Raw genomic sequence first — 14,825 nt, forward strand, 5'->3', positions numbered from 1 at the left:
CTATTCCTTAGTAGGAGACTATCCTGTCTTTACATAACCGCACGGTATCAATTTTTATATGAGTAACAATCTGCTTCACTTTTATTACGGAGACTACCTCCATTAAACAACCTATTGTGTACATCCCTTAAGGGGTCATTTAAATCAGGTTTCACTGTATTGAAGACAAAAAAAAAAAAAAAGAAGAAGAAAGAGGTCCATCCAGAGGGGATGGTTTTTCCTAGGTTTTTTAAAATTAAGATTTAAAACTTCAGGAGATTGACACCACTCTATTCCATTTCTCTTTGCTTTATTAAAATGCTCTTTTAAAAGAGGTCACTGCAATTCAAGTCCAGTACCACTCTATAGAATAAGGAATATTGTTCACTGAAATTTCCATTCCCGTGAACTTCACATAACACATTAGGAAAGATACAGTACCCCAATTTACTAAATTTCTGCTGGCTCGAAAATGGCTCTTGAAGAGGTCATTCTAGACCTTTACAATCCACCATTGTAGCAATGGGCATTAGATTCCACTTCTTTACTTCTGTTTCAGCTTTAGATTGCACAAACCCTCGTTGGGCAGAGATTTTAAAATTAGATCACTGACAAAGGCACCAGGATACTGAAATACTTTTGCTGATTGCTATTTTGACCTCAAGAAGGGACACTGCATCTTTAAATCTTCTTTCCTGGATTAGACAACAGAGGAGGTTTTACTCACACTTGTTAAATTATTGCACAGATTATTACACTGATAAATACATTATTTACTTGTGGAATGTTACAATGTTTGGCGTGGGGAAAAAGCAGCAGCATTATCCTTCAGATCAAGAATTAAGAGGAGCTGGGTTGAAATTTAGTAATTAGTGACAGGCTTCAAGACAAAATGTCATTTCAAGACAAAATGAAAGCAACAATTTAAAATCCTAAATGCTGGAAACAGAATATCCAGTTTTAGGAACACCCAAGAATTAAGATGTTTTGCTCCTTTGAACACCCTAGAAGTTCTGTGCTGTAAATTTGCCACTGATGAGATCCATCAGTTTAAATGAAATAGAGACTGAAACACTGGGAAGGTTAACCTGGGTGATGCAGTATCCACTAGAAAACTTCTCCAATCACCATTTCCTAGTGCCCCTCTCCCCCACCCCTTTTTTCTTGTGCTAATGAAAGGTGCAAGAGAGAGTCCTGAAAACTGAAGTCCCGTTTATCCACAAAACAGGCAGAGCACACGGTGGCTCTACTGGCTCACATATCCTGAGAATGTGTCTCAAACTCAGCGCTGGGCCACATCTATGTAGCTGAGATGCTGCCATTCAGTTATTGGTACCTCTCAACAATATAATTGTGCCAGCTGTGAGGGTGTATTTTAGGATAAAAAAATGTCCACTAATAACTGGAATGTGACACCACGCTCCCCGCACTGAACAGCTTTCAAATGGCAGTGAGTTCCTATCCAACTAGTATCTAATAAACTAAAACTAAGGAGAACAAAAATGGGCCGAAGGACATGCATGTCTTTGAGAGGAAGGTGAAACTAGGGCTAGAACATTTGGATTCAGATAAGCAAAAAATTAATTTTTGATTCAGCAGGCCTAACATGAATGGAATGAAAGAAAGACCTAGTTTTACTGTTCCATCTACATCTCCCACCACAATGCTACTTTTTAACCACCCTACAATACCCCTCTGGAGGTGTAAGGGTATGTTAGGATGCCCCACAACAGTGCAAAGGAGAAAACTGTTCCTTCACTTTCTCCTGGACTGGAAGAACACCGCTGTCACAAAGTTCTATCCAGTCAGGGCACCGATTTTTACTATGTTCAAAGTGTAGACCTAAAAACTAGGTTGAGCCACTGTTAGCGGCAAGTGTGATGTAAATAGTTCCCCAATAGGCAAACCTCAAAAGTGGTGAGAGTAAGGACAATGGTGTATGCACATCAAATTACTTTTAAGCAGATCGCTCAACCCACTACAGAAAGCTATTTCAGGAGGCTGGTGAAAAAAAAAGACTAATAAAATTGTACACAGGAAGCTGAATCAGCTTCGCATCACTTTAAACAGACAACTTCAGAAGTCAGGCAACCCAGCCACTGAGGTGCATTTGGCTGTCACTACTACTGCAACACTTCACAAAAGATAATTGCTAGTCCAGGACTGGGCAATTCCACTTCATGTACAGGTTACACAGCATGGCCTTCAAAGTACATGCGTTACAGTTTCAAAATGGGCAGCAGACAAGTAAAAGGAAGATCAAGTAACAGAAGTGTATGCATAAAAATACAAGAATTGTTACAAGTTTAACATGCAGTCAAGCCATGACAACAGTATCTCTGGAAGAGAAAAGCAGAAATTCCAATAAAATCACTTGTATGGACTCTGGCTATAAATGTTCTTGAAAATGGGACCACTACCACAAGAAGCATCAAAGTCTTACATCTTACTGTGCAGCTGCCATTTTAAAAAGGGTCATTCGGCAACTAGGATTCCTTAGTAGGAAATACAAAACCTTGTATTAGCCTGGATCTCAACATATCACCAAAAGGTTACTGAAAGGGCATTAAATCAAGAGAAAACCATTGAGATAAAGGATGGGGGAGTAGTATATAAGAAGGGATAAAACAGACCAGAAAAATATTCAGTTGATAATTAGAAAGTCTATAGAGATGAAAACACAGTAAACAATCCTGCAAGATCAAAATTTCTCCACAATATAAATACAGATGTTTCTACTTAGACTATAAATCAAGAAACCATTAATACTTTTGGGGTAATTCATGATTTTTTTTTCTGGCTGCTGAAGTCAATTAATTTATGGTCAATATCCACTGGTTAAACTTAAATCTTTTTCCATGGTCAATGACAGAAACTGAGCAATAGCTGAGAAAGAAAAAGCTTATCAAGTGATCAGCTTCAGCTATCAATACAAAGATATTCTTAGACACACTCAAAAGGTTCACAAATAATGGCCATGGTACACAATTCCACACTGGTATCTGAAGTATTATCCAATGGCACCATGATTTGAAGTTTTCAAGTGATTTCTAACTCCAATATTCAGTCACATTGTATATTTACAACATTACATCACAATAACAATAAAAAAATAGAGCTACACCCCACCCATGGCAGACAGACACTTAACGTAAGACACCTTTGTTAAAGGAAACAGATCTGAATTCCTCTATTTTAGTTTACCATATTCAAAGATTATGAGTTTATATAACATGAAAAGCACCTTTAAAAAAAAAAAAAAAAAAAAAATCAAAGTTGAGGCCTGACTAATATTGTATCCTGCTCCATTCCAAAGAGCGCCTCTGAATTTTTTTTTTTTTTTTTTTTTTTTTTTTAAACAAAGGTACTGGAGAAATTGTGCAGTAAAAGGTGGCTTAAACAATTATAGAATTGTTTCTATTTGACAAGTGATTAAACTAATCTATTCAAATCTATCTGTTGAATTTAAATTTCACTGTTAAATCCAGAGTTCTATTCTTCTCCAAAGTAGCTTGCCTCTATCTTTAATGATGTTTTGTTTTCACTCTCTCCTCCCATTTTGTCTTACTGTTGCTGGATTTTTCCAAGGAATCATTTCTGTTTTGGTCGACAGAGCCTGATAAAAGCTCAAGTAAAAGAGAATGATTTCATTTTAACAAAAAAGATAGCAGGTGAAATTAAGAATCTGGAAGGAAGAAAGCTAAAGAGAGGAAGACCCTTCAATTCTGCAAGACACACCTGCAGGAAATCTGCACTGTGTACGTCCCTAAATCAAAGGGCAAGAATAACAAGTGGTGCCATTCTGAATACCCCTATATGATCAGGCTGACAAAAGGATGAGTTACACACTAATCATCTAGCTCGTTTTTTTCTCATCTAAGAATTCTCTCTATAAGAAAAAAAGTTTTAAAAAGTTCTCAAACCTTGCAAAGTTTAAAAACACAGCTTCAATAAAAGGTGTCTTAATGGTCACTTTGAACTGCCAGATTAATGCAATCCCAGCAATACAGAGAGGCATTTAAACTGGTACTTATTCAACAGCAGTTCACTCGTTCAATAGCTGGCTATCTGTTGAAGATATATCCCCTCTCCTTTCCCTGCATCACCCATCCCAGATGTTCTCTAGAACTTCATTAGAAGTTATGAATACTGGAGGGGCAATCCTATGAAACTACACATGCAATACTGTGCCATGAAAACATGCTTGCACTGATTTGTTCCTCTGAATTCTCATTTTAAGAAGTTAGCGTACCCAGCTCCAATAGCGGTATGGTGAGGAGAATACATCTATTACTATCCTTTACAATGGGAGAGCCATATCTTCATATGGTAATGATGAAAATCAGACACTAGTTGATTTTCTAAACTGGAACAGAAGAAAGGAGAATGAAGGGGAAGCACAAGGTAACAGGTCAATAAGGACAACCACATTAATCCAGTTGTGTGTAGAACTTTTTTCATCAACCGCCATGGACTCCTTCCTTCGCCATGCGTTGCAGGGTTCCTACCAGTTCTGATTATCCCACCCACCCTCAGCTGCTGAAGACACTTTTGTCATCTTCTTGGTGGTTTTTTTGGTCTTGCTCTCCCCTCCTGCATTTTCCCAGTTGGTCTCCCAGTTTTCCCAGCTGTCGCTGTTACTGTTCTTATTGTTGGAGACCGTCCCCGAACCCCAGATGTCCCAGCTATCAGAGCTCTTCTTTTCTGTGGAATTGTCCACGTAGGTCCAGCTGTCATTGCTTGGGGACTTATGAGCCTTGGGTGGGTCTGAGTTGCCAAAGGTTTCCCAGAAGCTTTGATCTACAGCATTGTTCTGGTAGCCCTCTCCTCCACTGTTCTGATAGCTGTCTCCCTCAGGTGGTCTTTAAAGCAAAAAGAACAGAGAAGGAGAAAAATATCAGCTTTTGTACGGCTCATCTCACATTACTGAATTTACACATCTGGTGAAGCATAAACCTTCACCTCCCGCTCCTATTAAGCTCATCTGTCATCACCTCATAACTGAAGTATTTCTGCAGAAAAATTGGTATTCCTGCATTTAATTTTACAGCTGTAACATTAACCAACAAGAACAGAGGAAACGATAATGCCAGTATCCTTTGCTCAAAACAATTTATAGATGAAAAGACGAGCAAGGCAGAACAACTTGAATGCATCTATTTAGAACAGAGTCTGCCTTAGGTTTTAATTTCCAGTTTTAGCTGGTTTTGGCAGTCACTTTGAAAATATAAAAGATGATGTATTCCATGTGAATTGGTACGAATTAAAAAGTTATATTCAGAGCTATTTTGGTCTCAATGCAATACCAGGGCTGATGGCCAGCTCAATTAAATTAAACAGTATTTGTGTGCCCCATATTACCTATTTATTACATTAAATGATATTTGGGTGCCTCTATACTATGTATTTATTACTTTTGAAAGTTTTGAGGAAAAAAAAATGTTTCTTCCTACTAAAATTAAACACACTAGTATTGCTGAGGACAAGTCTTCCCTGCTACTCTTATATTATAGGGAAAACACCGCTATATCATGGGTATACATTATGAATCCACGTATTTTAGAGAAGAAAAAACGGTAAGAAGAAAAGATGGTACCTTTCAGAAAGATCATCTGATTTGCTGGAAAAGAAAGTGGTGACATCCCGCCATCCCTTACTGCCAGCCCCCTGAACCTGGACAGAAAGTATGAGGTTATTTCACACTTAATTACCTTGTATTTGGACTGAGCTCACACATTTGTTTTAATAAAGACTGCTACCAAAATCCACAGTGCACCACTACAGAACACACCCCTGTTCATGTGAAGACATGTATTTAAAGTAGCCTCACAAAGTTCAACTCACCCACTCAGGATGCCAGTACGGCAATTAAAATAGGATATCTTATGTCATCATTATGGCAAGTAAATTTTATGTTTAGGTTATTAAGTTTACGTTATGATTTTGCAAGGCCAATGTAAAGAAAAACATTGACTGGAGAGTACTTAACAAGGGTGCAATGAACAAAAACATTTGATAGGTAACCAGGGCTTACTTTTTCCACCTGATGCTTGGTAATGACAGCTTTTGACTTAGACTTTTCTGATAAAAATGTTGGGATTTTTTCGACCAGGAAGGGCCTGATTCTCCATTGCCCTGGATTTTTTGATGTCATTGTGCAAATGACAAACAATACCAAATCAAAAGAGTAATATTTTCCATCCACTTTGCACTAGTGTGAATGGCAGCGCAAAGTACTGGCCAATACAGACTCAGACCTTGTGTTTTCAGCTTTAGACTCTAGCATAGTATGCCCACTTGTGCGCTTAAACAATGTGCCCCCAGAAAAGTGGTGAAGCACCAGTTTTGCACACATATGTAGCCATTTCCAATCATTAGTTGGGCAGCTAGCCATACACTTTCCAAGCTGCTTCACTGTAGATTTTTTTAAATCAGCAAGAATAAAAGTCAGAGGCTCTTTGGAAATTTAGTAACATACATTAAAAAAACAGGTACAGGAAACTAGGCACAAGGCCAGAGCTACATAAAGATCTTCACAAGCAAGAAAATACTGAAACTGACCTAACTTGATATCCTTAGGTTACAAAGCCCTGTCTAGAACTTTTAAACCATTATGGAATTTAATATTGTTTAATAAGGGCTTGTGTCCATGCTAAGCAAGTTTTAAACCAAATATAGCTATAGAACTGTGTTTGGATGCCAAGTAGTTTTGAATGTGATTCATCAAATTACGTTCTTTAAACTGGGAGTTCCATTCTGATCTCAATCACCCCGATGTAAATCCAGACTTAATCCAAAGACAACAATGTTTAACTAAGTTCTGGATCTGTTGCAGGGTCTGACTTTAGTCACACAGCAATAGTGTAAATATACTAAACTGGTTTCACCAACTGTTTCCAAAATCAATTTTATTTTAGTGCTCACATGGACAGGCCAAAAGTTGATTTCTTAAATGCTACCACTAGGAATTCCAAAACACATTTTCCTTCCGTTATGCTGAGATCATAAGCACAACCCATGAAATGGCATCAATAAGGAGCACTATTCAGAGATCCAAATACACCAGTTGGGTCGCTATGTATGATGGGACAAGTCACCAGGCTTTCAGCAAAATGGGCAAGACATTAATTCACTTTTTTGCTGAAGGATTCCATTATTCCCATCCTTGCAAAAACTCCTGGCACTATGACTTCTGATATTGGTTTTTACTGCCCATGAAAGTCAGGGCATCAACAGCACTGCGTGCTGTGCAAATTACTGAAACAAAGTGTTATAAAATTTTGCAAGTGTCCTGAAAATAGCAGTAGTAAGGAACACTTACCATGTTACCAAGCAATGGCAGCAAAATGGGAAAAAAGTACACACATTAATAAGTGTACATATTTTATTTAAGCTGTCTCCATATTCTTTAGCACACATTTACTGTCCAACATTTGGGTCACTGATTCTATTACAAGTCTACATTTCACTGTCAGCATAAGCATTATTCAGATGCTAATAAGATATAATTAATGTACCTATAGCTATTTACACTGACAACTTGTCCGTGTATCAAGCTGTTTTATTATAATGACAATGCCGTCAGCAATCTTGTGTTTAAAATATCCCTTTCCCAGATTATCTTTACTCAATAAAAGTAAATAGTGAAAAGCAGAAACATCTTATGGATTTTTTTTTTTTAATAAGACACTATATCACTTGTGTTTGTGACCTGTGCATATGAAAGAATATGGAGACTGGCTTAGTATATGGCCTCCTAATGGGTAGGCAGGCCCCTTTATACCTTGGTAGCCAGATGAGATACCCCAGTGGAGAACTCATCAAACATTTTTCCTTCTTTCACCTAGATGAATCAAAATGTCTGCAGTTAGTCATGAAACAAAATGATGTCGACAGCTTAAAACAGGACAGTTTGTGATAATAGCTAGAGACAAAAGGTAAAAACAAGCTAAAGTATATTTGATTCAATAGACAATGAGGTTAAGAAAATAAAATATGAAATCTGTTGCTACTAACAGGCTGATCTACAGCTCTTTAAAGTTAGTGGAACTCCTTCCATTGACTTATTTGGGCTTGGGATTGGCACCATTACAGGAAATTTGAGAATTAAAAAAAGAAAGACCCACCCCATACAGATGAAACTTGCTACATGGCCATTTATAAAGAATATCTTTTACTGCATAAAATGGTATTCTGGAGAAACTTTAAACAAGGCGACTATAAGAACAGGTTCCAAGAAGACATGTTTTCACCATTTACACAAATCTACTGAAAATCTTATGCAAGCCTTGATATCCTGCCTTCTGGTCATTTGGAGCACATTGGGATTTATAGTTTCTCAGCTGGTGTAAAACAATCTTCCCAATACAAAAGTGTACAAGTGACTTAATATAGTTACACATGGGCCAAACCAACACTGGCTTCTGTCAATTATATAACTTTGGAAGATAATTTTATTTAGAATAAACTAACAAAACACTGCCCACAGGCAGTCCGCCATTATTTATGTTAGCTAGTGTGCAACATCCCTCACTAAAGTGCTCTTCCAAAATATGGAAGTCGGCTACAGGAAAACCACCCTAAGAAAATGTATTGGCTGCAATATACTTTGTATTATAAATTACCTTATGTGCATCTATACAGAATTTACCATCTCTAACAAAACAAAAAATCTTGATAAGGAATTCATTTCTGTAAAAAGATTCTATTCTGGAATAGATTCAGGATAACATTAGATAGTAGAAAACTCAGTATTATTAAAACTTTTCTCTGATCTAAGACAGTCCATATGAAGACAGACAACTTAATGAGTGTGTGACACAAGAGGAATGATTTACTTGGGTGATAAGCTTCATTTTTTCAAATTAGACATGAATTCATATCCCACAATGACAGTGCTATTTTCTCCCAGGAAACAAAAATTAATGTATTTTATCACAACAATAAAAATAAGTACATTTAGGAAAAGATTTAAAGGTAAGTAGATCATCACATTCTCATACATGAAGACCCAATTATACAAATTTTGGGACTGATCCAAAATCTGTAGATTTACAGGATAAATTAAATGGACATCCCATGGGAAAAAGAGATAAAAATTGTGTTACACATTAATAGGGAAGACAATATTTTACACACTATGGAGAATCTAGGATTAAAATAGGTAAAATTAGTCAGCACCAGTCACACAGAATGGCTGCTTAGCTTTCTTTATTTTGCCAGGTGCTAACTAGGGATTACCTGGAAAGTACACATAGCATTCATCCATATAACTACAGCTAAAATGTAAATAACTATACGTGTGAGGAGGCAGGCTTTTCCTCCTGCTTTTGATCCCTTAAAACTATATTCTAATTTCCAGAAAACAATATAGTGTCACTTCTGAAGTTATTACTAACAGTTAATGTTTTTCTAGTAAAATGACTAAGGAGGCTAAAGGTAGAGTATATTGTTTTATGAATCCAGGTAATCCTTGAGATTAGCTGATTAAGGCAAAGAACTAAAAAAAAAAATCAAGAACATATTATTTCTTTTAAAAACTGTCTGCAATCAGTTTGAAACCATATTACTGCTCAAATTATATTAACCCTTATGTAGCTGTGGCTGCTCTGATATGCCTTCAAAATGCTTATTTGAAAAGGAACAATGCTAGCAGTCAGAAGGGTAATAGTAATATTATTAATCAAAACATTTGTTCATCACTGACCTCTCTAACCAATTAAGAGGTGCCATGAGGGGCTCTGAATGGAATCCCAGCCACTTTTCCATCACATGAAGGGAGATGACTATACCAGGGCATCTCATGACGAAGAACAAAGCAAGAGAAAATGGGGATCTCTCAGGATTGATTTGGACTTGAAGCCCCCAAAAACAGGGAAAATTTTGCCACTTGAACATTTCTTATTAATACTGAATTCTTTGGCATTTTCCCTCTGCTACTGTGCCAGCATATGTATAATAACTGGATATGCTGGCAATAAACTCTAACTGCTTGTTACAGGAAGAAATAAAATTACTTCCTAGGTAATACAAATATACTCTAAGTAATTTACTAATTTCCAAAGTTACCTTTTCCTGTGCAGGTTTGAGAACATTTTCATTTAAAGTCTGACCTAACTCTGATGCCTATTTAAAAGCAAAACAAAAGCAAAGTCAGTTATATTTTCCTTCATAAAACACAGCCAACATTCACTGCTGAGAAACTGGCCTGCAGGAATCTCAAAGAACATAGGACAGAAAAGCTTTAAGCTTTGCTTCATACAAGCAACATAGTGAGCTAAAAGCACACACAATGCAATGCTACAGAGAAAGTGCTACAAGAAAAAGAAAACACAGATAAAAGACAAGAAGGCTGCTGAAAGTTCCCATAGCCCAAGAAAAGTCTGTCCTTGAACTGGCACTACTTTTCAACCAACAACAGCCCAGAAGGCAGGCTTCTTGCTAAGCAATGAGCTTTAGCAAATATTTTGAAAAACTCTGAACTACTGTACCCTTACATGTTCTTGTTAATTGGATTACCAGCAGACACAGGTCTCTTCATCAGGAAATAATATTAATTCTTTCACAATGAAATACTCTCTTCCTGTGATGCAGGCAATGTCATCTATTAATAACCAATTCCCTGTTTCTAGGCAATACACCAGAGTCATACCCATGTGAAAGGATGATTCAACTGTTTTATGGCTTAAGGTTCTCTCTCTCTGCTGAGACATGCAGATATTCTAGGAGGAGAACTGTAATTATAGCTAGGATAGATACATAAGGCTGTTGTACTTCAGAGAGGAGGTTTATAGCAATGCAAATCTATACAGTAAAAATGAGGAAGTCACAAATGAGTTTGGCAGGACAATATTAAAAGGACAGAGTGACTTGGAGTTTTTCATAACTTTTTAAATTATTCCTTTTCTCATTGTCCATAATAAAATAATCTTTAGCCAATATTTATTTTCCCCATTGGGTGACAAATACACTACAATGATTAGTTCCTGAGGAGCTGCTTATGTGTTAAGATGCTGCCATTTATTCTCTTTATAAACAAACAGCTGCAAAAACCTAGAACACAAGAATTCCACAGAGTTAGAATCAGCATATTTAATGCCTATTAACTTGGACACTGTCCAATTTATTGTCATAAAAAGGTATAACTAACTAGGTTTAGTGATCAAAGAATATCAAATATGATGCTTAAGGGAGTAATGGATCACTGCAGATATCAGGGAGGACCCCTTTGTACAGTAACAGGATTGCACAATTTTGCAGATGGATATTGAAAGGGGGCAGTGGGTGACAGGATTTTCTCTTCTTTTGAAGCATTGGATATTGGCCACTGTGAAAGACAGGATATCATACTTGATAAACCCATGGTGTGATCCAGTGCAGCAAACTTTGCACCCCTTCTGTGGGGCTTTTCTTACTAAATTCTGGCTTCAAATGGCACTCCAATGATGTGTATGCATCATTCCTGAATTCCACATGCAAAAGGAGAACCAGACCCCATTAACATTTGAAAGTAGCATGGCTTGCAATACAGAATGTTCTCTAATGTACCAGAAAGCAGAACTGGCTCTCTTTTTTACTAATTTAACCTATTTTAAATAGGCTTGAAGAGACTTTACAGAATGATGCAAACAGCAATTAAAAAAATGACTGACTTAAGAAGAGGAAATAAAAAAAGACAGCTCAAGAGCAAACGTACATATTCAGCACGAACAGTGACAAAGCACCCATGCACGTGAATATATGTGAGGGCTTTACCGGCTCTGGCTGCTGCTTGTAGCCCCAAAACTTTACCCAGACAGCACAAGAGAAAGAGAGCAAGGAAGGTAGAAGAAGCAGCTTTTAGCAAAAAATTTGAAGCATTTTTTAGGCAAGTTAAGTAGCATGATCCTTTCCCAATTCCAGCCTCTACTGACAAAAGAAATAATGAGCAGAAGTCTGTTTAATGTCCAGTATCTAAACTTAATTACAAAATGTGGCAGCCACGGTTTAGAGTCAACCAGATTCTAAATGTGTGCCGTAAAGCAACAGATCACGTTTTTAATTAGCAAATTTGAACTGCCATTAATGTGGCTCAGGAGCCAAAGAAGAACAATCTGCTAAAGTCCTTGTCAGTAGATCTGATGAGTTTCTACATTTACTTCTCTATATAAAGATGCACATCCACACTAAATGCAACAGTATATAAAGAATAGGTTTTAAATTGGCGATCATAATTTCTGCTAGATACGGCAGTAGAGGAAGACCTGCATAAACATTAAACTTTTCTCATTCAAGCCAAGCGATAAATCTCATGGCTTTTAGCTAGGATTCAAGTTAAAGTCCTTCTGAGTGACATTTTCTTTTGTTAATCCTTCAAAAAACATAATTTTAGCCTGTAATGTGAGATACTAGGATCTAAAACTCCCCGATGACCACTAAGCCTTCCTATCCATTTCCCAACCGTTTTGAACAATATCCCATGTACCTCAAGAGAACGCTGCGTACACATGAATCACAGTTCAAGAGCAAGACTCTTTCATGTACCACACATTAACTATACATAATCCTCTACCAGCCCAAAACATAACATTCAGATTTTGGCACTTAAAGAATCATATTCCTTGTGTAATTCAAGGAGTAAAGCCAGATTTTTTTGCTTTCCAGTTTGGGAATTTCAAAATTATTCTACAAAAACAGACCATGTTTATATCATAACTGTGAGCAATTCAGGTCTGACTGTCCCTACTTTAATCCTAAAAAGGAAATATTTGTTGCCTGCTAACACATAAGCATCTTAATTCAACAATATTTTTCAATGCACTGTTAATTGCAGTTCATGCAATGGAATGAGTACATGCATTCTCTTAACACACCTACTTACAGATCACAAAAAAAATTAGAAGCATATACTTTAAGGAGAAACCATCCTTAAGTTTCTCAAAAACACAATCACAACGATGTTGTAAGCCATGAAACCATTAATTCCTTAAACTGTTTAATTTCAATAGCATATAAGTACACCCATTATTTATGTATACTATAAAAATATCACAGTGCCTGTGGGAATAGAACCTAATATGCAATTTTTTAGACAATATCCTGGGGTACAGTTATACAGATGCGAATATGCAGCATTGAGGATACACACTATGGTTTCATAAGGACCAGATCCAAGTAGTACATCTTGTACTACTGATATAAAGAGAATTGGTAGGGATTCCTAATACAGCCCGATAACTGTAAATAACACAGCGCTACTTGTTTTAATCACCTTTTGACTTGCTTGAGATCCAAATTTGGTGGCCTGTAAAATGGAGGGAAAAAAACATTTGTTTAGATCAACTTGATTTTTCTCTCCCTAATCAACAGACATGGTGGGTGAAATCCTGATCCCAGCTGAAATCAATCGGAGTTTTGATATGGACTTAAATGGCACCCAGGATTTCACACCCTGTTTCTTACATCATATTTAGCCTTAAAGACAGTACACTCCTTCCTCCCTTCTCTGAATGTATCAATTGTAGATAGAAATAGAAATGAACAAAACCTGAGATTTTTTTAAAATAGCATTTTCACAAAAAAGTTTCTCCTCCCATATTTTTTTTTTAAATTTGAAATATTGACTAGCTCCATTTGTAAGTCTATGGTTACTTATATAATCCTCAACACATAAATATAAAATGATTTGCCAAAAGGCGGCATAAAGACCAGGGAAAGGCCATAGCCTAGTTTTGCCAGAATCTCCTTCTCACAACTGAGAATTCTAGAGACCTCGCCACCATCTTTTCCTGGTGTGCTTTCTAAGTAAACCCGTCTGACTTTATAACTCAGAGTAAATCTACTGAACTAAAAAACTTGAACACAAACCAACCAAACAAACCAACAATTTATAGCTCAGTGTGAAATTTCTGCAGAAAGCACTAACTTGGCTTAAAACTCAGCACTGATCCACACCTTTGCTCCAGAAAACAAAATTCCTTTAAACAAACAGTGGTAAATAAATGTTAATTATTCTTCTCTAGATATCTATCTGCAGTGCTCCAATTATTTACAGAAATGCCTAGGCAAAATTCTTTATGGATATCCAAAAACAAATACATGGAAAATACAGGAAGTAGGACCAATGTCCAAAATACGATATTCTCATGAGGTCACAGGAGTGAGAGGCCTACAGCAGATGAGATGGGCACAAAATGAGGTGTTATGGATTGTTAGTGGGAACAGGATAAGGTGGTTTGTCAAGAGTTGTTGGCACTGGATGGTAAATTACACTGAATTCTGTTGTGGGGTATCTGGGAGTTTGAATGTATACTGCTTTCATAGCTTGATTCAGAGGCCCTGCGGCAGCTATTTTCCTTTCTGTGGCCAACTCAGTATGGCTGAAAGCTGACAAAATCTGCTGAAAGATGGAGATCTCATGAGATGGTGGGGAGAGAAATTAGATCCTTTGATCTTTGTAGGGATGGGCAGGGGGAGACAAGGCTGGAATATGTTTATAATGTGGTGGTCACATGACCGGTATTTGATATGGTGTGGGACAACAAGGTCCCCTACCCTTTGATTAAGGCTGTTGAGTGCAAGGTTAAAGGTATCACAGCTCATGATTTAATCATTACCATTAGTAAAAATTATGCACACCAAAGAAGGCAGGGACTCCCAAGGACAGATCAAATGCCTTAAGATATTTTTAGCTCTCACCCACTGGTCTGTTAGTCTTCAAACTCCAAAAAACTCATCCTTGTTCTACTTCATTCTATCTGCTTTAATTTCAGAATGAAATACTGCAATACAATATATATCTCTATATAAAGCATACTGCTCATCACTGTAATTCTGAAAGATAAACAAAACACAAACCCCTATCGCTG

At 37.0% G+C, this 14,825-nt stretch overlaps 1 protein-coding gene across 3 annotated transcripts in view; it reads right to left on the reverse strand.

Moving 5' to 3' along the window:
• Window positions 1–267: 267 nt before the first annotated feature.
• Window positions 268–14,825, reverse strand: part of ARFGAP1 (ADP ribosylation factor GTPase activating protein 1) — a 31,383-nt gene continuing 16,825 nt past the window's right edge. For 2 of the 3 annotated variants that reach the window (XM_067554093.1, XM_067554094.1), the window contains 5 exons: window positions 13,229–13,261; window positions 10,048–10,104; window positions 7,763–7,822; window positions 5,576–5,652; window positions 268–4,841 (listed from right to left, as the gene is read on the reverse strand). In XM_067554093.1, coding sequence (XP_067410194.1) covers window positions 4,484–4,841; window positions 5,576–5,652; window positions 7,763–7,822; window positions 10,048–10,104; window positions 13,229–13,261 — 585 coding nt within the window. In that variant the 3' untranslated portion in view covers window positions 268–4,483. The remainder of the gene's footprint in view (window positions 4,842–5,575; window positions 5,653–7,762; window positions 7,823–10,047; window positions 10,105–13,228; window positions 13,262–14,825) is intronic. The other variant, XM_067554095.1, reaches the window with a different exon arrangement.

The sequence above is a fragment of the Emydura macquarii genome, unplaced genomic scaffold, assembly GCF_026122565.2.
Source record: "Emydura macquarii macquarii isolate MOO-44397 ecotype Brisbane River unplaced genomic scaffold, CSIRO-AGI_Emac_v2 contig_1483, whole genome shotgun sequence".
NCBI lineage: Eukaryota > Metazoa > Chordata > Testudines > Chelidae > Emydura > Emydura macquarii.